This window comes from Eptatretus burgeri, chromosome 8, assembly GCF_056783735.1.
Source record: "Eptatretus burgeri isolate ZD-2024b chromosome 8, Ebu_testis_v1, whole genome shotgun sequence".
Lineage (NCBI taxonomy): Eukaryota > Metazoa > Chordata > Myxini > Myxiniformes > Myxinidae > Eptatretus > Eptatretus burgeri.
Genome location: NC_140968.1, coordinates 17,138,154 through 17,164,941, shown reverse-complemented (window position 1 = coordinate 17,164,941; position 26,788 = coordinate 17,138,154). Strand labels below are relative to the sequence as shown.

Below are 26,788 nucleotides of genomic sequence, written 5' to 3'. Positions count from 1 at the left end.
CCTCCGAACAACAAGTCTGTTCACAAATTTTCCCTAATTATTTTCCAGCACCCCATCCTGTCCATTTGTAATACCTATAATGCAATGAAATCCTTCATCAAAATTTTACAACTGTAATTGCGTTCAAGCACAAATTCGTATCCACTACATCTCTGCATTTGTTTTCAATAAACTTGCACATTGTGCGTTTTCCCGTACGACTCACTCCATGAGCCAAACAGGCAAACCATGTTGACAATGCATGTGGTGCTTCCACACGTCCATTATGAGAAGTCCATAGTTGGGATTGAGTGTTAGATATACATCCCGAGTTTACCCACTTATCCTTCTCGTGTTTAGTAACGGCTATCTGTATGGCTGTTACATCCTCCAAGGCTGAGCCACTCTTGGGAGCTGTTAAAACACCTTGCATGATCACTGGACATTGCCCCGTCTCAGCTGCGAGTTTTGCTGCATTATCTGCTTTCACATTTACTCCTGTAACACCATCTGCTCTCCCTATATGCACCTAACACCTCATCAGTGCAATCGTGGATGGTAACAGAATAGCTTCTGAACGATTAGTTACTTGTTCTTAATTTTGATTCCTGAAGAAGTCAAAAAAACCTCCCTCATGCCAAAGTATTCCGAAATCATGAAAAATCCCAATACAAAAACATATTTGAGAATCTGTATAAATATTCACTTCCTGTGTCTCCGTGAAAAAACAACGCAGCGTATGTCATAACGTCCATGCAGTTGAGTCCTTCTTCACCATTCTCATTTATCGGTCATCGAGAAACCAAGTCGAATGGTGGACATCACTGGATCAGGACAGTGTGACAACCCCTTGGCTTTTTTCACAAGATCTTGGCGATTCGTTGTTCACCTTGGCGTCTTGGTTTTCTGTCGGTTTTCTTGGTGTATAAGTTTTCTTGTGTCATCGCTTTTCCTGAAACCTTGTGAATTATTGGCGTTTTTCATTGGCTCACCTTGGCATTTATGAAAATGAGTGGTCACACTGGATCGGCACACTCGATGAGGTCAACAACACTAATCATCTATATTAATATTTCGGCACGCCCCTTTTTTTGTTCCACCATCAGATTTTTGTTACTGCATGAAATGAAACAAGCTTTGACATATATCGTAATGATATTATTGTCTTCCTTAAGAGGCCCCTCAAAATTCGTTTTAATGATTATGGAAGTTAAACAGTTCAAAAACTCCATTTGCAAAATGGAAGGAATTATTGCGCAGAAAAGAAATAAAAATGTTTCCCATTTTTTAGAGGACCACTAAGATGAGTTCGGCTCATAGAATCACGCTCCATTTGGGGAGAAAACAGTTGAGTTCATACCTGACGAATTTGCACTTTCCATGTGCCGTAGTTTCTTCACAAAACCATGACTTTCTGACTAAGTACAAAGTATTTCTTTGCTTATTTTTATACATGGTTGCCGTTTTAAAATTTTCATCGACCGATACCCGCTGCCCAGCCGGACCAACTGCCAACAAAGTATCGCCTGGTCAGTTACGGTTAAACCCAAAATCATGATCATCGTTTTAGTGTGGAGGTGAGTACTGACAGTGTAGTTGGGTCTTTTCCGGGTGGGTGCGGGATTGAGCACGTGCACATAAAAATCTGGCAACCCAACTAGAATTGAACAACAATGGCCGCTTGATCCTTGAAATTTGAACCAACAGAAATAGCCTTCGAGCCTTCAGTGCTTCAGTGAGCCTTGAGTCTACTGCTCCGTAAAAGTACTTCTTCAACCGTCTCACAAGTAAGAGTTCGATCGTGATGGCAGATGCCAATAATAACAAGGAATATGAAGACTCCTAAAGTCACTCCTCTGATGAAAATTCTGTTGCAAGCATCCCCCCTCCCCCCCCCCCCCCCCAAGTCCAAGCCCTAGCCTTGATCCTAACAGTGATATTGAACATCCTCATAAATCAATGGATAAAAATGATATAATATATTGTTTAAAATACATTCATGCTATCTGTCTTTTACCATATGTTGCCAGTGACGCCCGTCGAAGACGGGCACCTTTACTAGTATATTATAGTTCTCAAAGTGGAGAGATATTGTGTTTCCGCTTTCAATCTCCACTGAAACTGAATGTGGGACTTGGAAAGCCAATGGGTTTCCCAATGCGATTGTTGAAGTTAGTTGGACCGTGCGTGGGGCCATAATAACCATCCGTGAGCATGGCAGAAATCCTCTCGCCACCAGGTCCAATCTTACACTTATCATAAGCTGCCAGCCACATCTTATTCTCCCAATCCAACTGCGTTTATGCAGATTGCGCACACCTCCCATCTCATGTGAATAATGATGAAGGTTTCGAAAGTCAAAATGCTGAAATAATTTCCTAAATGTCACATGTTTCCTTTTAAAAAGATCGCAATTATCATTGCGTGCACATGTTGGGATTCGTACCTTTTCTAAAGCTTTGTTTCTCCCAACTCAATTCACTCGCCTGCAATTAATTAAAATATATTCCTGCTTGCTGTTCACAAAGGAACATTGGAATGCCGTGTGCAGAAGATAAGGATGAGGTCAGTCTTGAGTTATCCACAAGAATGCTGTTAGCAGCATGAGGGAGTAACTTTGCTTCCTCATTATCTTGCTTGATTCATGGTTATTGAAGAACATAAGCCAGTTGCTAAAGGCAGCTGGTCAGGTTGAAAGAAAGGACAATTGCGAGATAAGCATGTGTCCAAGATAGAACCGTATATGAGAGCAGCTCAACTGATGGAGCAGAGCACTCTCCGAGCATCATCAATAACATCATTGGAGTTCCTGGTGTTTGCTTTCCGTGTACATGTTTGATATGCAATAAACAGCTTTCTCTCAAGTACATCGACGTCTTCATGCCTTAACTGCAAGGGTGATCGATGCCTCGAGAGACACACACACACACACACACACACACACACACACACACACACACACACACCTTACAATGTGTTCGAACGCAAACATGTTCAGTTATGTTTACAGCTCTTAAGTCTTGAACAATTTAATTGTTTTTCCCTTACGATGCCAGCGATAGCTTGCCCACTGGTTGGCAAATTAAGCACATAAGAAAAGTTGATCACGGCACTCACTAAATGCCTTTTAATTAACAATTTTCTGTATTACGTGCGATAACTCACCCACTCACAAAAACTCTTTCAAGGACGTTTAACACTGACAAACTCACGTTTCCACTTATTTGTATGAAAAATAAATGCAAATATATTAAATATTCCAAATTAACCTTTAAGCTGCTTTCCACATTGATGAATCACCCTGCTTGTGAAACACCGGGAAGACATGCATTCACGTCCGTCCTAACATCCATCCGAGGGACAACACACACTCTGATGTTAAACACAGTGATCTCAATAATTTGTGATCTCGCTTCGTGCTCAAAGTGGATAATACCAAAGGCATTTTATAACGAGTATTCAAATGCTGATCGAAGCAAACCATTTGTTGATTATGTACCAAAAGGCCCAGTCACACCTTGACGTTTTAGCCAGCTTATGCCGATTTTTGGAAAATTTGTCTAAAACGTTGGTACACGTCGAATAAGTTATGGGTAAGTTTTGATAACATTGAGAGCACGCTGAAAAACACTGCCATACGTCGTTGTACGCTGGCTTTAAACGTTGTACTTTTCGGTTGTCCTCAAATTTTCCATGCTTGAAATTTTAAGACTTATGCTAGCGTATGACTCGCACGTTCCGCATAACGCTGGCCATAAGTTGTAGGCACGTTACGTGATCGTTGACACACGTCGACACACGTTAATTGTAAGTTACTCATAAGTCGAAACACGTCGAGGTAATGTTTAGCGTACCCGAAAGTTATTTCTAACCTATGAGTAACGTGTTGTACTCACGTTACGCGATCGGTGACCCACATCGACACACGTTACTTGTAAGGTGCTCATAAGTCGAAACACATCAAGGTAATGGTTATCCAGACTCCCTGGTTTTCAGTGTTCCAGACTCCCTGCTTTTTTTTGGGGGGGGGGGGGGTTTCTTCCTTCCTTCGGTATGATGGTGATTTTGACACTTCGATTTCTAGTGCGGTTATAATATAATATAATTAATAGGCTGCCGCTCAACGATTTAAATCATAACCGCACTGTACACTGAACACAGTCATACCGAAGAAAAAAAAAAACCGGGAGTCTGGAACACTGACGCTAACCATTACCTTGACGTGTCTCGACTTATGAGTACCTTTCAAGTAACGTGTGTCGATGTGTGTCAACGATCGCATATCGTGCGTACACCTTATTCCCATCGCATGCGGAGCGTGTGTCATACGGCAAGTACGTCGTAAAATTTTCAACATGTTTAAAATTACAAGACGTACTCCATTTAATATGACGTATGATAGCGTACTTTAGTGTTCTATTCACGCATACCAAACTTACCCATACCGTATTCGACGTGCGCCAGCATTTTAGACGCATTTTTCAGAGGTCGGCATACGCTGGCAAGATCGCCAAGGTGTGACTGCGATGTTGACACTTCCATTTCTGCGGCGGTTATGATTTGAATCGTTGTGCGGCAGCCTTTTCATAACCTACGTCACGTCATCGTCGGCGATGCGTGCAGTGCGCTATGCATAAGTTAGACTATCGTTGGGCATAGGTTGTGAAGGCCGACAACAGGTTCAGCATTCGTTGGTATAAGTTATCTACAACACAACGAAACGTTCTGTGTCCGTTTACTAATACGTTATGCATAAGACCAAGTCATTATGAATACGTCTGAATCTTTTAAAAAAAACATCAAAAGTTCAATGTAAGCCAGCGTTTTACATACATTTTAATACGTTGCCATTGCTGGCTAAAACGTCAAGGTGTGACTGGGCCTAAAGGTATTTATATCATTTCTTAGTTCCAAGAACGAGCATTTAAATACCTTCCACTTCGAACGTCCTGTTACGACACCATATTCAGCCCTGATTGGTTACACAACACAGATCGGTGGATGAATGGGAAGGGTCCTTCTTATTTGGTGCAGACGAGGTTAATCTTCTTCCACTCAATTTACCGTCGGTTCGTTTCTGATTTATTTTATCGACGATTTTCGATCACCTGACGTCACATTTGTACAACGAATTTGTCATTGGGCATCGACATGATACAGTACACAATGCAGTACAGTATACTCTATACAACGTCATATTTGCTGAGCCTTCGATCATTATAAAGTGATAAATAATTTTCATGTTGTTTTTTCAAAGTACAGTTTCATACCTTTTGCACAGAAGAGCTGCAGTACTATCCCAATATACCGTGCACACTATATTGGCTACATTTACCTGCCTGACAATGACAGCATCAATAACTCCACAATCCATCTCAACAGAAGATTGTACTCTCACTTGCCCCACCTGCCAACCAACATGGCAGTCAAACAAAAACATCCGGATATTTTAACGACCAGTCGCGTATGTATGATGCAGACGTTTAAAATTCGATTTCAACAATTTTATCGGCATTTAAAGGTCCCCTGACATGCAAAACTTTCTTGTTATTAATATATTAACTTGACCTTCCTCGTGAAGAAATCACCCATGTTTTTTTTTTTTTAATAAAAAATGGGATAATTAGAGCAATATTTCTGGAGCTTTTCACAACTTGCTACACCCCGCCCCTAAAAAAAGTTGACTTCAGGGAATTGCAGCATGACGTCACATACAGTAACTCGCACAGAGTGGATCGACTCGAGAGTCGAGACGTCGCACTATAAAGTACGTAAAAATGCATTTTGCACATATTATTGCTATCTCTCTGATCGTCTTAATTCCCGTGATTGTTTCGCGGAAGTTTCCTCACACACAGAGACAAGAAATTATGCTTCTGAGCCGTGTATGCACACAATCACGAGGCAATTATTGATCCCTTGACAACGTTGGCGTAGTCGTATACAAATCCAATACATGTATGCACAATAAAGGGCTATACCATGTACACAAAATATAAAATGTGACTGTTGAACCTTTCCATTAAAAAAAAAAATTACAGGGACATACAAGTAAAATACTAACGATTAATATTACATCACTTTAAGGTGCAAGGAGATAATTTTAAAATCAAAATGTGAAAAACCTGCACCGATATTTTTCAGCTTATTGAATTGTTCGTTGACACCAGCCTGCTGGGATAGGTACGATTCCACATACATGCAAGCCAGGTATGGCTGCACTCGACATACATGAGTTTATTCTAAAGTGAAGGCAGTGCTTCCATTGGCTTGCTATTCATTAACAATTAGCCAAAATGCTGTAATTAATGAAAAGGGAAAAAAAATGTTTGCACAACTATGAAAGACAAATTTATGTCCTATTACACGGCCTCATAGCCTCGGGACTCTTACGCATTGACTTATACATTGTGTGCATACTAATACAAGTTACTTGTCAACTCGAGATCTCTAGAGTCGAGACTAGTCCGATAAATCCGTCGTCCGTCCGACTAGGCCGATAAATCTGACGTGCTATCACTTTATTTTATTATTCTCTTTTCTTCATTGTTTTCTGCTGGTGCTACATGATGACAGTAGGAATAAAATAAATAAAAATGCAACAGAACGTCAGATTTATCAGACTACTCTAGACAATTGTGTCGCAACGTGTGTTCTGCACACAAGTTTTCATCGTATCCGGACAGCGAGATTGCTTCGTTTTATGCGCGGAGAGATACGGCCTATGACATACACCGGCCTTGTTTGTGATTAATTTGCCGCGCAGCAACATGTCTGCTAAGCTGCGTTGGTCACGTCACGTCACTAAAATATTTGTGATATCGAGCAGTATGCAAGTCGAATTTATATTATTGAATTACGAATTGGATTTAGTCTAACCAGTTGTTATTGCCAAGTCTTCCTTCGATGTCCTCCCGATCATCATGAACGCCGGGAATTTCATCGCCAGTTTCCTCTGCTCGTCCTGCTTCGGGCTCAAACTGGTAAGGCTGTACTTCATTTCCAGCTGCCTGAACTTCACCTCCCACGACTATATTATCCGACAATTCTCCATGTGATTCAGACCAAAATCCTTTATTTCTCTCACACTCACTGTCGTTACCAGACAAATGAAAGTCCATGCCATCCATTATTCAAAACCAAATGTTCGATTTTTTTAAAGCAGAAATGAACGAAGCGATCGAGTCGACCAATCAAATGTGGAAACGTACAGGAAGCCAATAGAATCACGTAGACCACCAACCAGAGTAATTAACGTGCAGCCTTTGTCGTCCTGTACGTGACGTCATGTGGGTTACGCCCCTTTCAGGAGAATTTTTAGGGGCGTTCCCGAAGAGGTTTGTTTTTTTTAATTTTACGTTTTACAGAATGAGTATCGTGAAAAAAATTGTCAGATCTGAAATCACGATGAAAAACTCCTATAGGACATATATAAATAAAATTTCAGTACTTTTAAATGTCAGGGGACCTTTAAACCAGTGTGACATCATCATCAATCTCTGCGTTACCATGGTGACCACAACATTTAACTCTTAGCTCACTTGCAATTTATGAAATACATTGTGGGGTTTATTTTTTTTTAATGACATTTTTCAGAGATTAAAAGAGACATCCTTGTAGACTTTAAAGCTCCCACACAACCACTTTTATACGGAAAGAATCCTGAATGGAGGGTAAATTCTGCCTGCAAGCTGTTTCCTCTGGGTTGGATTCCTGACCCAGTGTTTGACATGCAGGCATTTAGAATTCCAAGCTGTCTCTGAGATTAAAATTAAACGTCAATGTATGTTCCATTTTATAACCCAGAAATGCCCTGTTCGTATAATACGCTATACATTTTAAATACGTTACACCTCTCAGCTCTATTTAATCTGTTAACCAACTACATCTCCCGAGCACACCAAACATTCTCTTGCTTCACGTCTCCACTCACACAGCTCGAAACGGTCACCCCTCACAATTGATTGATCATGACAAGGACTGGCATTCTGAGAGTATTTCCACAATTCTCTTTTAACATGTTGAATCTGCAACTGCATTGCATTCATCTGTCATGCACAATAAACACAATGGTCAATTATGTAATTTTTATTGCCCCCCAATATCCAGCTAAAATATGAGACAGGCATTTCAATTTAGTTATGGTCAATGCACATGGCGTATGTCAAATGGAGATGAAAATATCTTTTAATAGTCTCACACGGAGGATTCACATTTAAATCCAAATGCCTTTAACCTTTCATCTTACAGCAATGACAATAGCATTGTATTTCAGGTCATTCAAAAACTTCTCGTATTCTTTCCAAATTTTCGAGGATCTCACCAGTTTTTTTTCCTATGCATCCCCATTACACCAGGTATCGCTCCACAAAACACCGGTAGACTCTCCAAGCTCGTGATTAATTACTCGCAATGCCTGCACGGATGTGCACCCCTCGGGACTTGAGACTACAACTGCACAGTTTTAACAGTCAATTTTTATTCTCATAGATTCATATTTACCAGAACCGAGAAGATAAAACCAACCAACACCACCCTCATATCCACCTTAATATAATGATAATAGACTTTTAGTACCTTTTGGCAAATGCCATGCTGAAAAATTGTCATACCCTCTTGGTCTCATATGCACTCAAGATCAGATAAGGTTGAAAAATATCTCAAGCTTCAACAGTTTATATCTCTGAATCTTGTTTTATTTATTTATTTTACATTTCATAAATGTTCTTGCAGGCCAAACACTGATCACGTTGGTCGACTTGTATTCAAACACATCTTGAATTCATGTAAATGAATTTCCCACAGGGATTAAAGTCCCTCACCTTATCTGATGTGTGAACCCGTGTCTTCCATCAGCCCACTCTGCAACCATGCTCCTCCAGGTCTTAATGCTCCTGCCTCTGGCTTGCAAAATTGTCGAAGAAATTCTCAATTCCTCCTGTACATTTGTCATTTATTAAAACAATAAAACATATGCAAATAAAAACAAGTACAACATATCGATATGGAGAATTCAGAGGCGCTTCAATAAGCAACAGTCTTCCTCTGATTCCAAAGTACATCGGAATATTGCATTCTTACATAGTGTTCAGTGAGATGAAGTCTGTTTTTCTTTCCCAGTTGCTGACACCACCCTGACATGTTCAGGGTTCAAGATAAAGATCATTCACAGCTTTGTGGCAGCAGCCATCTGGAGGTCAGCTTAATTTTGAAGGGCGAAGGAATATTAATGAACTGAAGGTTGATCGAAATTTTGTATGATATTCAGAGATTAGAGAGGTGAGTTCAACCTCGGCACAGAATGACGTCATCCCATCTTGGTGCTTGGATGGATCATATATGGCTCCGTGGTCTGGATTGAGAAGACGAGGGAAAGATTTATAATCTTAAGCTGACAAAAGTGTAAAAACACATCTGGATATTTCCTTAAACCAGCATTCCATTGGACCTAAAATAATACCTCGGCCCAGACTTTCAGACACCAATATAATTCCATATATCATCCTCCCTTAATTAGCAAATCAAATCAAACAAGAGGTAATGCTATAATAGTGAATAATCATTAAGGATTACTTGAAAGGTCAATCTGTTTTGGGCACCTTTCAACAAAGAAAGAGATAAGGTCGTTTAAAATGCAAATATATTATAACAAATACATGTTCAAGCACATATAATTGAAATAACCATGCCACGTTTGAGTACATTTTTCATTAAAGGGTTACAAAACATTTACTTTTCAATCAAGTTTAATTATCAAGCTGGTTTAATTAGCAATATTTTTTTTATTATTTTTATCACCCTCAAACCCATGATGCTAATTCTGGAGAAATTTGCAGACTCCTGTTTGCTGCTTATTTTTTGCAATATTTTGTGTTGTCGCTGGAGGCCTTCTTCTCTTCCGAGGTATTTATGCGATGCTTTGATTTTCGGTCATGTATTGTCTTTTCTTTTTGGATGCCCTCCTGTGTGGATCCTCTTGTGTATTTTCAAATTGCCTTTTTGAGAGAAACATTTATCACATATGGAGCATTTGTAAGGATGTTCTCCTGTGTGGATCCTCATATGTATTTTCAAAGAGACTTTTTTAGAGAAACCTTTATCACATTTGGAGCATCTGTAAGGATGTTCTCCTGTATGGATCCTCATATGTATTTTCAAAGAGCCTTTTTGAGAGAAACCTTTATCACATATGGAGCATTTGCAACGATGCTCTCCTGTGTGGATCTTTACATGCTTATTCAAATAGCCTTTATGAGAGAAACCTTTGTCACATATGGAGCACTTGTAAGGTCGCTCCCCTGTGTGGATCCTCACATGCTTATTCCAATCGCCTTTTCGAGATAAACCTTTATCACAGATGGGGCATTTGTAAGGTCGCTCTCCTGTATGGATCCTCATATGCTGATTCCAAGCGTCTTTCAGAGAGAATCCTTTATCACATGTGGAGCATTTGTAAGGTCGCTCTCCTGTGTGGATCCTCAAATGTCTTTTCAAATGCACTTTTTGAGAGAAATCTTTATCACATATAGAGCATTTGTAAGGACGCTCTCCTGTGTGGATCCTCATGTGCTCATTCAAATGCACTTTTTGAGAGAAAGCTTTATCACATATCGAGCATTTGTAAGGACGCTCTCCTGTGTGGATCCTCATGTGCTTATTCAAATTGCATTTATGAGAGAAACCCTCATCACATATGGAGCATTTGTAAGGTCGCTCTCCTGTGTGGATCCTCATGTGCGTATTCAAATGGACTTTTTGAAACAATCCTTTATCACATCTGGAGCATTTGAAAGGACGCTCTCCTGTGTGGATCCGCATGTGCTGATTCAAACCGCCTTTACGAGAGAAACCTTTATCACATGTGGAGCATTTGTAAGGACGCTCTCCTGTGTGGATCCTCATGTGCTGATTCAAACTGCCTTTTTGAGAGAAACCTTCATCACAAACAGAGCATTTGTGTGGGCATTCTCCTCTGTGGGTCCTCATGTGTATTTTGATGTTTCTTGGTGAAGTAAAATCTTCATTGCATAAATTACACATTTGCCTTTCGATCACCTTTTTGGGTTTGTTTAATTTAATGTTGATCTTTGTGCTGTTTTCACCAGATGTATACTTGTAGTTTGAAGGTCGTGAGTCTTGTTCTTGGGATTGTTTCTTCCAAATAGACATCTTCTTCACTATCCAGCTGCTCCTGGACCTTATCTGTCCAACTGGACTCCTTGATTGTTCTACAAAAACAAAGAGCAAGAAGTTATTTCACCTTTTTTCTGTCAAACTCAAAATGCAAAATATTTCACAATTTTGAAAATTTTATAAACCCTCAATTCAAAAGATTGAATGTTCATTTTGTAGGTTTCTGCTCACCTGTTACAGAACAGACAGGACTGTCATTTGTGAAATGAACAACTGAATCTTCCTTTACAGAAGCATATCTTAAAGTTTCTGAGACAGATGAACTGTTGTGTCGTCTGGATTTACATTTACAGGATATACTGTTGTGGGCTGGGTATCGGTGGCGAGCAGGACTGCTCGAGAAAGCAGTGGAGTCCGCTCCACCGAACACCCGGAATTTATAGGTCGTCACCCCGGATATCTCTGGAGTCGACGGGTCACCTCAGGACCGTGGACACCAATACCTCGACCGCGTGGGATAGGGTCAATTGCCAGCTTCAATATACCTAAGTACCCACGTGCCAAGCTACCGGGGAATTCACACCCTCGGCCGACTTTGTCCGGACCGAGTCACTGTTAACGACTCGAATCCGGCGTAACCGAGCGGGAGTTACCAAAGCCGCGCCGGTCCAATTGCACAATTTACTGTCTCTCAATTTCTCAACACACGCCGTGATAAGCCAATGAAAGAAATACAGAAACGAGCTGGAACAATTAACAGATATTTATTTACAATAGGCAGGGAGACACAGAGCAGAGTTATCCAAATAAGCAATGCATATAATGAACAACAAAATTCACTTAAAAAATTCTACTTAATGGACTGGTGCCACACACACACAAAAGAACAGGGCTGGCTGGCCTTTATTGAGGCCTCCAGCTTGGAAGGAAAGGCGAGCCCAAGGCCAGGGTCTGGCTTGCACCTGTCCATATCGTGCGGTGTACGACGATCTGGTAACGTGGCGGGACTCGAACCCACAGCTTTCACACAACGCCAAGCACCAGGGACCATACTCTCCAACCGGCCACGCACCAATCAACCAAGACCAAGGAGAAGATCAGAGACCACAATGACCCAGGACAAGACGAACCAGCCAGCACCAAGACCCGCGATGACAAACGCTCCCAGTCCGGTGTTCCTTTTATTCCTTTTTCCTCCGTGGTGAGAAAAATCGCCATCTGAGGCAGTCTCCACCCTCATTGGCCAGGGTGTCGTGGGAAAGTCGCCCTCTGTGGCCATCTCAACCCTCATTGGTTGGGGTGTTGTGGGAAAGTCGCACTCTGTGACCATCTCAACCCTCATTGGCCGGGGTGTCGTGGGAAGGTCGCCCTCTGTGGCCATCTCAACTCTCATTAGGCGGGGTGTCATGGGAAAGTCACCCTCTGTATGTGATTGGACAAGGGGTGGAGTCGGAGCTAAGGCGATGAAAATCTCAGCCCACGTACGTGGTCGAACGCACGTGGGTAATGGCGTCGGTGTGCGAAGTGAAGTGAAGGAGATTTGTTGTAAAAGAATCTTCGCAGCGCACACATGTAATTCCCGTTAGACACAGGTAGGGGACCCTAACAAAAACACATACTTATCAAGATAACTAAACTTGGGGACTGCTGTCTGTGTGCACAAGGCTTCCAAATTCGTAACAATAAATCATCTGAAAATAATGAAGGACATGAACTTGAAAACACTGCAAATATAAATCCCGTCAACAGGTAGTATGGAATAGATGTCACTTCCGCTGTGAGAACGAGGCTCCATAATGTTGCTGACATTACAGGATAGGAACAAAGTGTTTACAACGAGAAATATATATATATATATATATATATATATATATATATATATATATATATATATATATATATATATATATATATATATATATATATTTACGGATAATTCCGTGATGCGGTGGGTCGCTGAACTGACCGTGGACGCCAATACCTCCACCGTGTAGCGTAGGGTCTTTTTGTCGAGAACCAATATACCTAATTAACTACATGGTGTCGTCTACAGGGGAACTACGCCCTCGGCATGTCTTGCTCAACCCGGGTCACTCTACCGACTACCAACTCCGGTTCGGGTGCAGTCGAGCGGAACTGCCAAAGTCGTGCCGGCTCGGATGAGCAGATTAACGGGAACCAAGACCAGGTGAAAACTCAGATCCGAACCATGCTGGACCAATGAAAGAAAGGACGGAAACGAACTGGGAACATTTCTACAATTGTTTTATTTACAGCAAGGACACAGAGCAAGCTTATCGCAGATATACAGGAGATTTACAATGATCGAAAACACTTATGAAGTTGAACTTAGCAGACGGCGCCACACACACAAACACACACACAGACGAAAATAAAACACAGGTAAATTCAAAGGAACCGCACAGCCAGGGAGAGAGAGATGAGCTGGGGGTCGCGGCTCGGCTGGGTACCTGCACGTTGGAGGGAGGGGTGCTCCGTGGTGCGGCACCTGCCAATGGTCGTGCAGCTCGGCCCGCAGTCACACGCGTGGTGCTCGTGTCCGCGGAGGAACCCGAGTGGAGCAGAGCTGAGTCCCAGGGTGGAGATCAGGGTCGCGGACAGGACCCAGCAAGAGACCCGGTCGAGGTCGGGTGTCCTCGGTCGTTTCGGAATCGACCAGACAGATTGCTCCACCAACGAAGAACGGCCATGCACCACCACCCACAGACTCGTGAAAAAGCTCTCAGTCTGTCAATCCTCCTCGTATACCAAACTCAAGACTGCAGCAAAACTCCAACGAACGCCACAGCGAATGCAGAACTGAACTGAGCCTTTGACTGAACTCCAACGAACGCACGTCTCCAAGGGTCCTTTCACAGTCCATCGACCTCCCTCAGCGGGGAGGGGCCTTGGTTGAAACAGACATCACTGTCCGCCTTGATTGGACAGGGCCTCCATTGGTCCGCCCTTTTTGGGCGGGGTTTCGGCTATGCACGGAGAAACCCGCCCCCTCCAGACGTGCGGACTCGCCAAAAAGGAACGACTGTAAGAGGATTTTTCCTCCGCCAACGGGCCTTCGGATACAGCAGGTGGACAGTGGATCGTGATGGGGGATGGGACAAAGATTTATTACTCTAACGAAAAAAAACATCGCAACGCACCCCAGTGTCTTCCCACTATACACAAGGAGGGGTTCTATCTGCACATATACTTAATGGAATAAGTGACTTTGGGACAACTGTATGTTGAATGCACACGGTTCCGAGAACCGTAACAATATCAATGGATGAGAGGTCCCGTGTTCATACCATTTGCTGTTAATACAATCAGCAAGCGGCAGCACTGGGCACACAGAACACAGATGCTTCTCCACTCAGCAAAAGATGCAAAATGTAGGACAATTACCTCTGCCACCAAAAGTGGAAGAGTATGGTTTCACCCCTTTCTGTCTGTCTATGCCTGGTGTTGGCTTAATGATGAGGGTGGCGGGCTTTGGATCCCAGGGTCCTGAGTTCAAATCCCGCTCAGCTGTTGAATTAATACCAGGTGGGGTTAACTCGGCCTGTCATCCTTCCGAGGTCGGAAAAATGAGTGCCAGCATGCTGGTATACTGTGACGGAGTGGGGACCCGTCCAGGATTGTGCCTAATAGCCAAGGAGACTGCTTAAGCAGCACCAACGCTCTGGACAGAGTGTGGTCCCAATCTCTTCCTCCTCTCTGTCTGGCTGTTTGTGTGCAGTATATCCCAAAAAGTGTGGACAGATTCACACGAAGCAAGCTGGACAGGTTGGGTGTTTGCCAAGGACAAATTGATTCGATAAGAGATTACAAATTCGATTCGATAAGAGATTGCCAAGGACAAATGCAGCTCCGGATAAGAGATTATTAAATTTTTTAAGTGATTCTTTACCATCAAGAGATGTGTCGAAAAATGAAAGATGGCATGATATTTCAAAAACTTATTGGGTTCGATATGTTCCACTGGATCAGGCCTTGCGTAGTGGAGGTATACACTCCACCGAGTGTCCTCATTTATCTTGTGGCCGCAGAACCAAACAAAAAAAAATTATATTTATAATGGCGCTCAAAGTCTTCACAACTCCCACCACTTCTCCAAACCACGATTTATCATAAATATCATCACTTTCAACTTACCCTGTGCATCGGCAAGCCCAAGATATGATATATCCATCGGTGTTAAGAAGCACAAAGGTTTGAGAAGAAACCAGCACGTCTATGAACCCTCAACCCTTTCATGGGCCCATTGCGTCAAGTGTGTTTGTGGTCCAGGCTGCAAGATATTGTTGCGGATTTCGCGCCCGCCGGCGTGCGACGGCCACGTAACTCGAATCGCGGCACGTCGCCCACCGGACGGACAATCCAGTCGTGACCCTCTCGGACTAACGCCGGGAACCAGTCACGGGTGGACCTTTCGGTCTCACCGCGATCGAGCCAATCAGCCCCCGCGTGGGATAGGGTTGCTCGCCAAATTCGACCTACCTAAGTACCCACGCGGAGGGTAGACCGGGCGATCGCACCTCGCCGCAGGTCGACTTCGGACACGGGCCACTTAAGCGACCCGTTCCGTACTATCAGAATAACCGAGCGGTGTTATCGTCGACCTCGACGGTTCGATTAATTATCGGGCGTATTCAGCCCACTACCAACCCTTTACGTGAAGCAAGATGGGGATTCAATGGAGGAAAAGACGAAGCGAAGCGGGAGAACAGTTCAACAATAAAGCACATTTATTCGCGACGAACGGAAAGCACACAAATACAATTCCACCAAATGCACACAAAAAAAAGAAAACACAATTCCATTTACACAAAAAGCAAACATAAAAGTGAAAACACAGTGCAGAGCTAATACCGACTACCGAGCACACGGCAACACTTATACAATTCTACTTCACAGACGGCGCCGACAACACATACCCAAAACCAAGGAAAAGAAATCCCCCAAGAATGAGGTAGGCCTGAGGCCGAGTCCGGGTCGGGCCTACCCGTCTGGTGATGAGACGCGGAGCGGCGATGGCCCCGCAACCCGCGGGCCTCGTGGACAGTGCCTGGCTGGGGGTGGGAACGGGGCCCCCTTGGTCGCACTATCTCAGCGCGGGGGGAAACAGGAGGGGGTTGCTGATGCTCGGGGTATAGAGGATCTTTATTATCCCTGGTGTGCGTCTCCACCTCGGCCAGGTCGCGCTGCCGGCCTCCCTCGGGCGTGCAGCTCCTGGCACCGACGCGAGCACCCCCTCGTCCGATGTCGCCGCCTTTCCACAGCTCCGTCCCCTCCGTTCCGACTCCAACGCACACGACGAGCAGCTCCACCGCCCGCGAAGTCTTGACCCTCTGCTTCCGACTCTCCTCTTCTTGACTCTCCGACCGACTCTGACTGACGAACACGGTCCTTTTATCCCCCCGTAACTTCGCCTTTGACCCCCTCCCTTTGACCTTTCACCTCGCTCCCCATTGGCCCGAGAAAAAGTGGGCGTGAAGGCTTTTTGATCCACAAATTTGCATATATCGATCGCCCTGGGGGCGGGGCCAATTCGCCCCTCGCTCACCGATTGGACGGCAAAAAGTGGGCGTGTGTCGTTTTTGATCCGTTTTTGAAGCAGAAAATCCGTGATTTTGTACACGCTGTTCGACGCGCGTTCTGCATGAGTCCAACACCGGTACCCACAGCGGGGCAAGAACGGTGGCGATGCTACGGTTGTGAGGTGTGCGTGAAGGTCGTGGCGGTTGTGGTGAAGCGGCGTTGTGGTTGGTGGTTGATGTTGTGGTTGTGGTGGTAATCATAGCGGTTGGTCCAAAATAAAGATAGTAAAAGAAAAACGGCTATCCTGAAGAGTCGCAGCACGTATAAATGACATGTATTCCCACTAGACAACGGGTTTGGGCCTAACTACACATGCACTTACCGAGATACCTCACCTAAGGGACCTGAATGCTGGTTTGCGAATCTGGTAACCACAACAATATTAACCTTTGATCAGAAAGTATCGAGTTGTTCAAAAAGTTCTCCAAATCTTTCGCTGTGCAGAGGAACACCCCTTTTTCACAAGTACATTTCAAGTATTTTCAGCTGCTTTAAAAAGTTGGTGAGTCATTTCATGGTACAATCCTTATTTGGCAGGCATGTTTTACGTCCAAGCCAACCGATCACTGTTGTCACAATGGATTTTGGCGGATGCCGCTCCTCCCAATGCCGCCTCCCCGTCCCTAACTTTATGGACCTCAAGCAAACAAGGTCTCTGCTCCAACACGATAGATCACACAATGCAAGCTGCTGCCAATGAAACAGACATCATCCATTTCACAGAATCCTTCCTCCCACGGAATGTCCCTGACTCATTAGTGTCTCCCTGGCTATTGTTTCGTCTCATTTGATGGGCCTCAACTCCACCCCTGCGGTGGAGTTGGACTTTACATAAATAACTCGATCTCTCAATACCCTTACACTGATTGCTCGGAGTATTCGACAGTACTTGATTTGGCCCTGCATCAGAAAGTTGAAATGGTCTGTCTACCTCGAATTAGGCTTTGGTGTTTTTTCATATCCAACTGGTGAATGATGAGGGTGAGTGGATATAAACACTAATATATTATAATTAATTTTTTTAAAGCTTCACCACACACTGAACGATCAATTCATTTACACATTGTGATTTTGAGAAACCTTTATAAAAGTAGGCTCATTATGATGCCACCTGGAACATAATTGCTGCATGGACTCGAAGAACCACTTCATGTGACAGTTTAATCAGACTCAGGCAATGCAGAAAGTCGCCAGGTAAACAGATGGTACGCTTACCACCTGCAGACCCTGTCCGACCTCAGGAAGAAGCCGCATGGGGCTCGGCACCTCTTCACAAACCCCAGGAGCAGTTGATAATCCTGTCTGAGAAGTCTGCTTGAGGCATCTTGGACCTATTCACAGTGTTCTCGTTTTCCATTTACTCTCCCTCACATTGTGTCATACAATATCTACTTAACCACTTGGACACATGACTGAATGAAACTTGCAGCCCTGCATATCTGAGCAGATAATTCCTGCCACTTATTGACCGAATCTTGGTCGGTCAGAATAGTTTGAATGCAGCTTCACAGCAGGTCTGTACAGTCGCATTTATTTATGTATTTTTATGGAGAGTACACCCATCACAAGGCCTTAAAGCCACTCCAAGGTGGGGTCCAAAAAATAAATTGTGGGAAGGGGAAATCACTGGGAAAAGTGATACCTATTCATATTTCTCTTAAACTGTGAAAGGTTTATGTTGCTGGGAAACATGATGCAGGTAGGGATTTACAGAGTTTGGCAGTGCAGGGGAAAAAAAACTGGAGGAATTTCAAACTGTGTTGACCTGAGAAACAGACAGTGTGGGAGTGTGCAGAGGCTGCCAAACGGATAAAGCATGTGAAAGAATGCAAGGGTGATACAAGTGATGAAGGTCCTCTGAGTATCTTCCATATATAGTTCCTGCAGAAGACCAACAGAATCCATAAATCGTCAAACCAAGAAAGGTTGCAGAGATGATGCCAGTTCATGACCTAGCAGATTAGCAACTCCTCATTTAATTCTGTCAAGAAGGGACAGAAGACAAATCAAAAGCATCTTCCCAGATGTGACTACAGTATCCCATGACTGAACATAGGGTGGTCTTGTACAGGTGGAGCGAGGCCTTGAGGGAAATATTGTTGTGGGCCGGGTATCGGCGGCGAGCACGACCACGAGGTGGAGCAGTAGGGTCAGCTCCACCGAACACCCGGAATCAACATCGTTACCCTCAGATAACTCTGAAGGTACGGGTCCCCTACAGAACCGTGAATAGTCAATAAATCAACCGCGTGGGCACAGGGTTATTTGCCAAACTTCAAAATACCTGGAGGCCCACATGGCGAGCTACCGAGGATTCACACCCTCGACGGCACGAGCCGTATACGTGCTCGACCCGTGCGTAACCCGAGCGGATGGTTACCGAGGTCCTGTCAGTTCAAATGTACAGCTACGGTGGCATCGGCCTTTTTAATCACCCAACACGCACCGTGCTAAACCAATGAAGGAAAGGACAAAGACGAGTTGAAACATTCAACAATAGGGGTATTTATTTACAATAGGTGGGGACGGAACACATCAAGGGCAGAGTTAAACCGACTACAAAGGATGTAAATAATGTACAGCAAAACCACTTAACCAGTTCTACTTAGAAAAGACAGGTCCGCACACAGACACACACCCAAAGAAAAGAGATGGACCTCAAGGGTCTTTATTATTCCTTCAGCTCGGAGGGAAGTCAAGCTGAGGGGCGAGAACGTGGCTGGCTACCTGGCCGCGAGCGTGCAGCTGGACGTCCACAACTTCCAGGAGCTCCATTCGCCAGAAGACGGACCAGAACAGCCAGACGCAGACCAGCACCAGCGAGATGGGATCAGACCACTGTCGAGACGAGAGCAGACGGGGCGCAATCCTCTTCCTCGCACTCGTCCCGACGAGATGAGTCGAGATCAGCGCCAGCGAGATGAGAGCAGACGGGGCGCAATTCTCCTCCTCGTGCTCGTCCCGACTACCACACTTCTTTTCCAGGAGGGAGGGCTTCTTCTCTCGACCACTCGCCTCCCGATTGGTCGGACTCATCGCGCGATTCCCTGGCCGTCCTCCATTGGACAGGCCCGCGGTAGGCGGGGCAACTCCCACCCCTCTGGGCGGAGTCCCAGGCAGAGGCGTCTGTGGCTCCGCCCACCTCCTCACCTCTGGCCGCGTGCCTAATGGCGATGGTGCCGAGTCGGAAACGGGGCGGGTGAGACGCCCGCTCCTTGCCGATTAGCTTAGAGGGACGCCATGCCTATGTTAGGCTCTGCCCACACGTGCGCTTGCTTGCGAGCGCGCGAAGAATGCTGTGAGCGTTATGGCGTCAGGGTGGAGCGAAGGTGTTGTCGTTGTTGTTGTTGTTGTTGTTGTTGTTATAAGGGGTGTAAAAATGTAAAAGAAAACCCTAACTATCAAAATAATTCCGCAGCGCACGAACATTTAAATCCCATTAGACTAGGGACGGGACCCTAACTGGAACACACATACTTACCGATATAACTGATCTATGGGGACCTGAATGTTGAGTGTTCATGGCTTTCAGATTCGCAACACTACCCCCTCCCCCTTTTTACAAACTTGTCCCGAGTCGTCAAATTTGTGTGTGACAAGCATGTGTAAGTTTTCCCCTTGTACATTTTACCTTTGGATCCCTGAGTGCGACATTTTTTCATACATGTCCCAAAAATAAATAAACCAATGTCACCCGCAGGGTGACACGTATCTTGCCAAAAGGTGACCACGTGTGACTTTTTTAAGGTCACACTGAGGTGAACAGAGCTGCTATCCACCAGGAGCGACTCCTTGAGGAATATCTGCCGACGAGAGATTCCGATGACAATCGTTAAACATAGCAACCATGAAAAATATGCGTTTGCCTCATAACGTCACCAAATGATGCCACAATGTCTCAAGCTTGACATATCTAGAAAGCACTCAACGAGGTGTTCAATTTGAGGTACTACACGATATGGTTCCTAAAACTTGAAAATTTGACCTTGGGGTCAAATATGTTTGACCTCAGGCGCTAACCATGAAGGTCAAGGCCAATCGCCACCAAAATTTAATCAGCTGAGCGCCAGACCATGAACTATATTCCCATGAAGTTTGAAGACGATCCGATCAAAATTACTCAAAAAATAAGGGTTTCGTCGACTCCCCTGATTTGCGACAAAGTGACCTTGACCTTTGACCTTGACCTTCAAAATTTTATGCGCTGAAAGGGACCTCTATAGGCCTCTGATATGCGAAGTTACAAAAATTTCCAATGATAACTGTGCTCTGCAGAATTTTTTTTATACGTGATTACAGACAAACAAAAAAACAAACATACAAGCTGACTAACATATCTTGCAAAAACTTCGTTTTGGCAAGATAATAACCTAATGCGCTACGTAACTAACTAACAGACTCACACGGACAACTTAACTACAATCGCCGGCGCCAAGACAAACAACAGGTGGCTTAAACTTATTTACAATTTTACCTACTATTTACACTAACCATGGCCCAGGACCTGTGATCTGTGAAAAGAAAAAAAGGCAAAAGTCATTGCAAAGTCATTGGTGCAGGAATGAACACAAAAAATGGGTGCATGGGCTGTGCAAACGCAGTCCATTGATGTGGCTGCCTGCAGGGCAGTCCTTGTAAAACACTGGATGATCCTGGCACACATGGTTGGATAGTGACATGGGGCAATGCAAACTGGGTAGCAGGCATGGGGTTATGGCAAAGGCAGGCGAATCAGGCATGGCAAGGCGAGGCAATGTGGACATGCGGATGTAGCACAAACACAGACTGGCGTAGGAAGCTGGCGGGCCTCTGGTCTCGTTCTGTGAGGTTTGTGGAGGGAGTGCGGTGGTGCCGGCCGCTCAGGCAACGGGCTCGGACCTAACCTAGGTCTCCCCCAACCTATCGCCTTTGCCTGTCTTTGTCCATACCCACTCCCTTAATTTTCAACAAGAAAACCACAAAATTTAGCCACTTATTTTATTTTTTATTTTCTTATTTATTTATCTATAATTTAGTCGCCCTAACCCCCTTTATCGGCTTTGTCCGGCTAACCTATCCTGTCCATCAACTCCCAACCAATTCATCCCTATTTTGGAGGGGAATAGGGAAGAGGCTCGCGTCCTGTCTTGAGGCCCAATTAAGCCTCAGAATGGCCTCCTACAGATTTCACCCATCTTCCCAAGGTGAGTCCAGCAGCCTACGGAGAGCGAAGGGATGGATGGTGCGAAGGGGTACATTTTCTAACTATCCTACTTTTATTAACTTTGAACTACCCCGGGGCTGTTCAAAACGCCTGTCACTTCAATCTATTGGTTCTAAAAACCATGATTCCCGTCACCTGTGTTGGTGTCCATGACAAATTTGGGCCTATCCCTCAAATTTTCACTCGTGCCCTTGCACAATTTCATGGCTGGGCAGCGTGGCTCACATGGCAGGGATTCCCCCTCTGTTGAGTCTCAAACTACGGCACCCCCGGGCCCTGAGGCTGTCTCCGAGCTTACCTGCTCCCTATGAACGCGGGGGGGTGCCCTTCCCGGTATTGCCCCCCTCCGATGCCCACGTGGCATTTTGGCATGGTCACGTGGTCCCATTCCACGGGTCGCCGGTGCCCACTACACTATCCCGGTCCCTTGGACCCAATGGCCTACTCTGGCCAACTGTCTGGTGCCCAGGGTGCCCTCCACTCAATACTCACCTTTCAACAGCCATGTTCCCAGCCGGTCCAGGGACTCCTGCACCCCTCCAAATGGGTTTCGTGCCTTCATACACCACCAACACAGAACGACCTCCTTTTGGTAAATTTAACTAACATTACACTGACCCCGGGTCACTTGGGTGTGATTCACTCCTCCCCCCCCCCCCCACTCAGTCATTCGCACCATGCATTCCACATTCACTCCATTCATACACTTGGGCCCACTGTCCCACATTCGTTGATTACACACTTTTCATTTTTCAATCCACTCCACACTCACACTCTGCAAGCAAAATTCCCCTAACTATCTCGTGCTCCCTCATCATCCCTTAAACTAGTGCACGTTCCATTCAACTCTACGTAGCTCAGCTACGTCCCCACCACACAATCACTGTCTGTCCATGTCTCCCAAAATCCATTTCCATTCTAAATCTAACCTAAATTCCCACTAACTAGTCCACGGGCCCCATGAAGACTTGTTGCTGCCCCATGAGGCCGGTCTAACTAAGCTAAACCCTTCCCACTAACTAGTGCTCCTATGCCCAAACACCGGGATGTTCACTACATCTGGCGGGGCCTCATGTACTTGGAGTGCAGCTCCAGGACGGCGGTCTGCAGTTGGCACGTCCCTTCCTATGGGCGATAATAATGTCCCCTCCGTTTGGGCGATAAAAAAGCATATCGTCGCCCCGCCAATTGCAACTTGCGCTCGCTTTCTCGGCATTCCCCATGTGAACCGCACGCTCGTTACCCGGCATTCGTGCAGCGCGGATGATGTCACTCGCACCTGGCCTGCCTCACGAGGTTCGCTTCGCACATGAAACCCGTGAGGCTTACCGTGAAGCTGCCGGGACTCGCCCCGCGTAGCACGTCGGCCTCCATGCATGTGCTCACATGGGGCCACGTGCTTTCCAAGTTCACTCCGTAGTCGCCATTTTAGCCTCCACGCGACGGTCTCTTACAAAACGCGGGAGGTTCACGCGCCGGCTTCTTGAGTCGCGTTCACCCAGGCCACTCCAAAAACGAGGAACGGACCTTGGATGCAACGTTCCGCGGAGCCGGCGCGATTTCCAAAATAAACCAGTCCACCATCTGGGTCGATCCACGTACCAATTCCTCACATGCCATGTTACTCGCGCACGCCATGACACTCGTCCCATACTCACCTTTTGACACACTCGTACCAATCATACACTCCACCCCACACATCGGGACATTCATATCAGGGATTTGTGCTACAAGCAATCCCGGGGTTTCCATACCCCCCAAGCTCCAAGTGTACCCGTTCACATCAGACATCCCCTCAACCTCGCACGGCTCTACCGGACTCACCTCGTCGCAATCTGCTTCAAGGAGGCATATTTTAAGTCCCTTAAGGAGGGATATTTTAAGTCCCTGTCCCTTAAGGAGGCCATCCTGATGCTCGCACCGGGTCTCGACCCATTCTACCAGCTCAACCCCATTGTCCCTCACTGATTATGTGTGTGTGCTCATCTTTCGTTTCATTTAATTCGTCCACCTCTATTGATTTCTACATCTCCGTCACCTCGTTTATTATTTCCGTTTCTTCCTGGCTCTTCGTCTCTGTTAATTTCTCCGTCTCAGTCACCTCCCTTGGTTTTTCCGCCATCCCCTCGTGTCTCACCCAACACGTTTCGGTCTCCACAATTATTGTGGTGTCGCTCGTCGTCCCGACCTTACCTGTCTCCATTGCGGGCTGGACACATTCCACACTCCCCCTCAGTTCGGTCACCTCTAAACGTACTGTCCTGGTCGCATTTGTAAAATTCCAGACCACGTTTTCCATATCACCTCTCATTGCCCGCATATCCTCTCTCCATGCCTGCATGTCTGCGTTCGTGGCATCCATTTTGTCGTTCATGATTTGTAACATCTCCATTATCTCAATAAACTGCTGCGCTGTAAGTTGCAGGGAAGGGTCTCCCTGAACTGTGTTGTCCTGGACCATGGGTTCCTCTAAGCCTAAACCTGAACCCACCTGCTTCAGCCCATCTTGGCTTGCCATGTCGCGTGTTGGGAATAAATTTGATATCGCTCGCAATTTGGAGGGAACGGGAGGGTTTCGCTCCTTACACCCCTGATCAGAGCCGTACATTTCGGGGAGACGGAGGGGTTCGCACCCCACTCCTGACTACCAATTTGTTGTGAAATTGATGTCCTGCAAATTTATGGAGGTGGAGGGGTTCGCACCCCACTCCTCACAGCCAATTTGCTATGGGCCGGGTATCGGCGGTGAGCACGACTGCAAGGTGGAGCAGTAGGGTCGGCTCCACCGAACACCCGGAATCTAGATCATTACCCTCGGATAACTCTGAAGGTAAGGGTCCCCAACAGGACCGTGAATCGTCAATAAATCAACCACGTGGGCACAGCATTATTTTCCAAACTTCAAAATACCGAGAGGCCCACGTGGCGAGCTACTGAGGATTCACACCTTCGATGGCTCTCGTACGGGACGAGCCATATATGTACTCGACCGGTGCGTAACCCGAGCGGATGGTTACCGAGGTCCCGTCGGTCCAAATGTACAACGACGGTGGCAATGGCCTTTTTAATCACCCAACACGCACCGTGCTAAACCAATGAAGGAAAGGACGAAGACGAGCTGAAATATTCAACAATAGGGGTATATATTCACAATAGGTGGGGAAGGAACACATCAAGGGCAGAGTTAAACCGACTATAAAGGATGTAAATAATGTACAGCAAAAGCACTTAACCAGTTCTACTTAGACAAGACAGGCTGCACACAGACACACACCCAAAGAAAAGAGATGGACATCAAGGGTCTTTATTATTCCTTCAGCTCGGAGGGAAGTCGAGCTGAGGGACGAGAACGAGGCTGGCCACCTGGCCACGAGCGCGCGGCTGGACGTCCACAACTTCCAGGAGTTCCAGTCGCCAGAAGACGGACTAGGGCAGCCAGACGCAGACCAGTGCCAGCGAGATGGGATCAGACCACTGTCGAGACGAGAGCAGACGGGGCGCAATCCTCTTTCTCGCGCTCATCTCAACGAGATGAGTCGAGATCAGCACCAGCGAGATGAGAGCAGATGGGACGTAATTCTCCTCCTCGTGGTCATCCCGAGAACCACACTTCTTTTCCAGGAGGGAGGGGCTTCTTCTCACGACCACTCGCCTCCCGATTGGTCGGAACCATTGCGCGATTCACTGGCCGTCCTCCATTGGACAGGCCCGCGGTAGGCGGGGCAACTCCCACCCCGCTAGGCGGAGTCCCGAGAGGAGGAGTCTGTGGCTCCGCCCAGCTCCTCACCTCTGGCCACGTGCCTAATGGCGATGGTGCAGAGTTGGAAACGGGGCGGATGAGACACCCGCTCCTTGCTGATTGGCTTAGAGCGACGCCATGCCAATGTTAGGCTCCGCCCACACACACGCTTGCTGGTGAGCGCGCAAAGAATGCCGCGAGCGTTATGGCGTCAGGGTGGGGCGAAGGTGTTGTTGTCGTTAGAGCGAAGGTGGTGTTGTTGTTGTTATAAGGGGTGTAAAAATGTAAACGAAAACCCGAACTATCAAAATAACTCTGCAGCACATGAACATTTAATTCCCATTAGACGAAGGATGGGACCCAAACTAGAAACACACTTACCGATATAACTGATCTATGGGGACCTGAATGTTGAGTGTTCATGGCTTCAAGATTCACAACAATATCAGAGAGCTCGACACAAGCAGCCAAGTCGTGAGGCGGCTCTTTTGGCATTGCTCGAATGGTACTTATCCCAAACAAAGTAAGAAGTGAAGTCCAGACCAAGAAGACAAATGCCAGAGTTATTAGGCCCCGACAAGTTTCAATTGAGGGGAATGTAGGGTTCTGTTCATCCATCACACCTGTGGTTTTTCAGACTTTATTTTTCCATACCCTTTAAAATATTTAACTGAAACTTGGTACACGGCTTTATTTTGATAAGTTACAAAATGATTTCAAGTTTCAGGGCATTTCATCAATTTTTCACAGAGTTATGCTCTTTTTTGACTTTTGTGTAATCTTTGAGAAATTGTTTTTGGATCACCTGATGTGTTCAAGAAAGGCTGTGGAAAGGTACATGTTCAGAAAAGGATGATTTATCTTTGGCACATGCCCAAGAAAGGCTCGTGTACACTTGTGTGAAAGAAAGTGTTCAAGATTTGTATTTTTATATTTACCTCCACCACCGAATGTGGACGGCGGTTATGTTTTCACTCATGTCTGTCTGTCTGAGCAGAATACCTCAAAAATTGCAAACGGATTCAGGTGAAACTTAGTGGACAGGTTTGGTTTATGATGAGGACAAATTGATGAGATTTTCGTGAAGATCCAGATCTGGATATGAGAATTTCCAAAGTGATTCTTAACCAATG

At 45.6% G+C, this 26,788-nt stretch overlaps 1 protein-coding gene and 1 long non-coding RNA gene across 2 annotated transcripts in view; one reads left to right on the top strand and one right to left on the bottom strand.

The window, feature by feature from the left end:
* Positions 1–26,788, top strand: part of LOC147021206 (uncharacterized) — a 777,227-nt gene that overhangs the window by 599,433 nt on the left and 151,006 nt on the right. The gene's annotated exons all lie outside the window — the stretch shown is intronic.
* The window catches only part of LOC147021208 (uncharacterized), a 126,033-nt gene that overhangs the window by 64,906 nt on the left and 34,339 nt on the right, over positions 1–26,788 (bottom strand). The window contains 1 exon segment of the mRNA XM_085893697.1: positions 9,938–11,207. Coding sequence (XP_085749823.1) covers positions 9,938–11,207 — 1,270 coding nt within the window.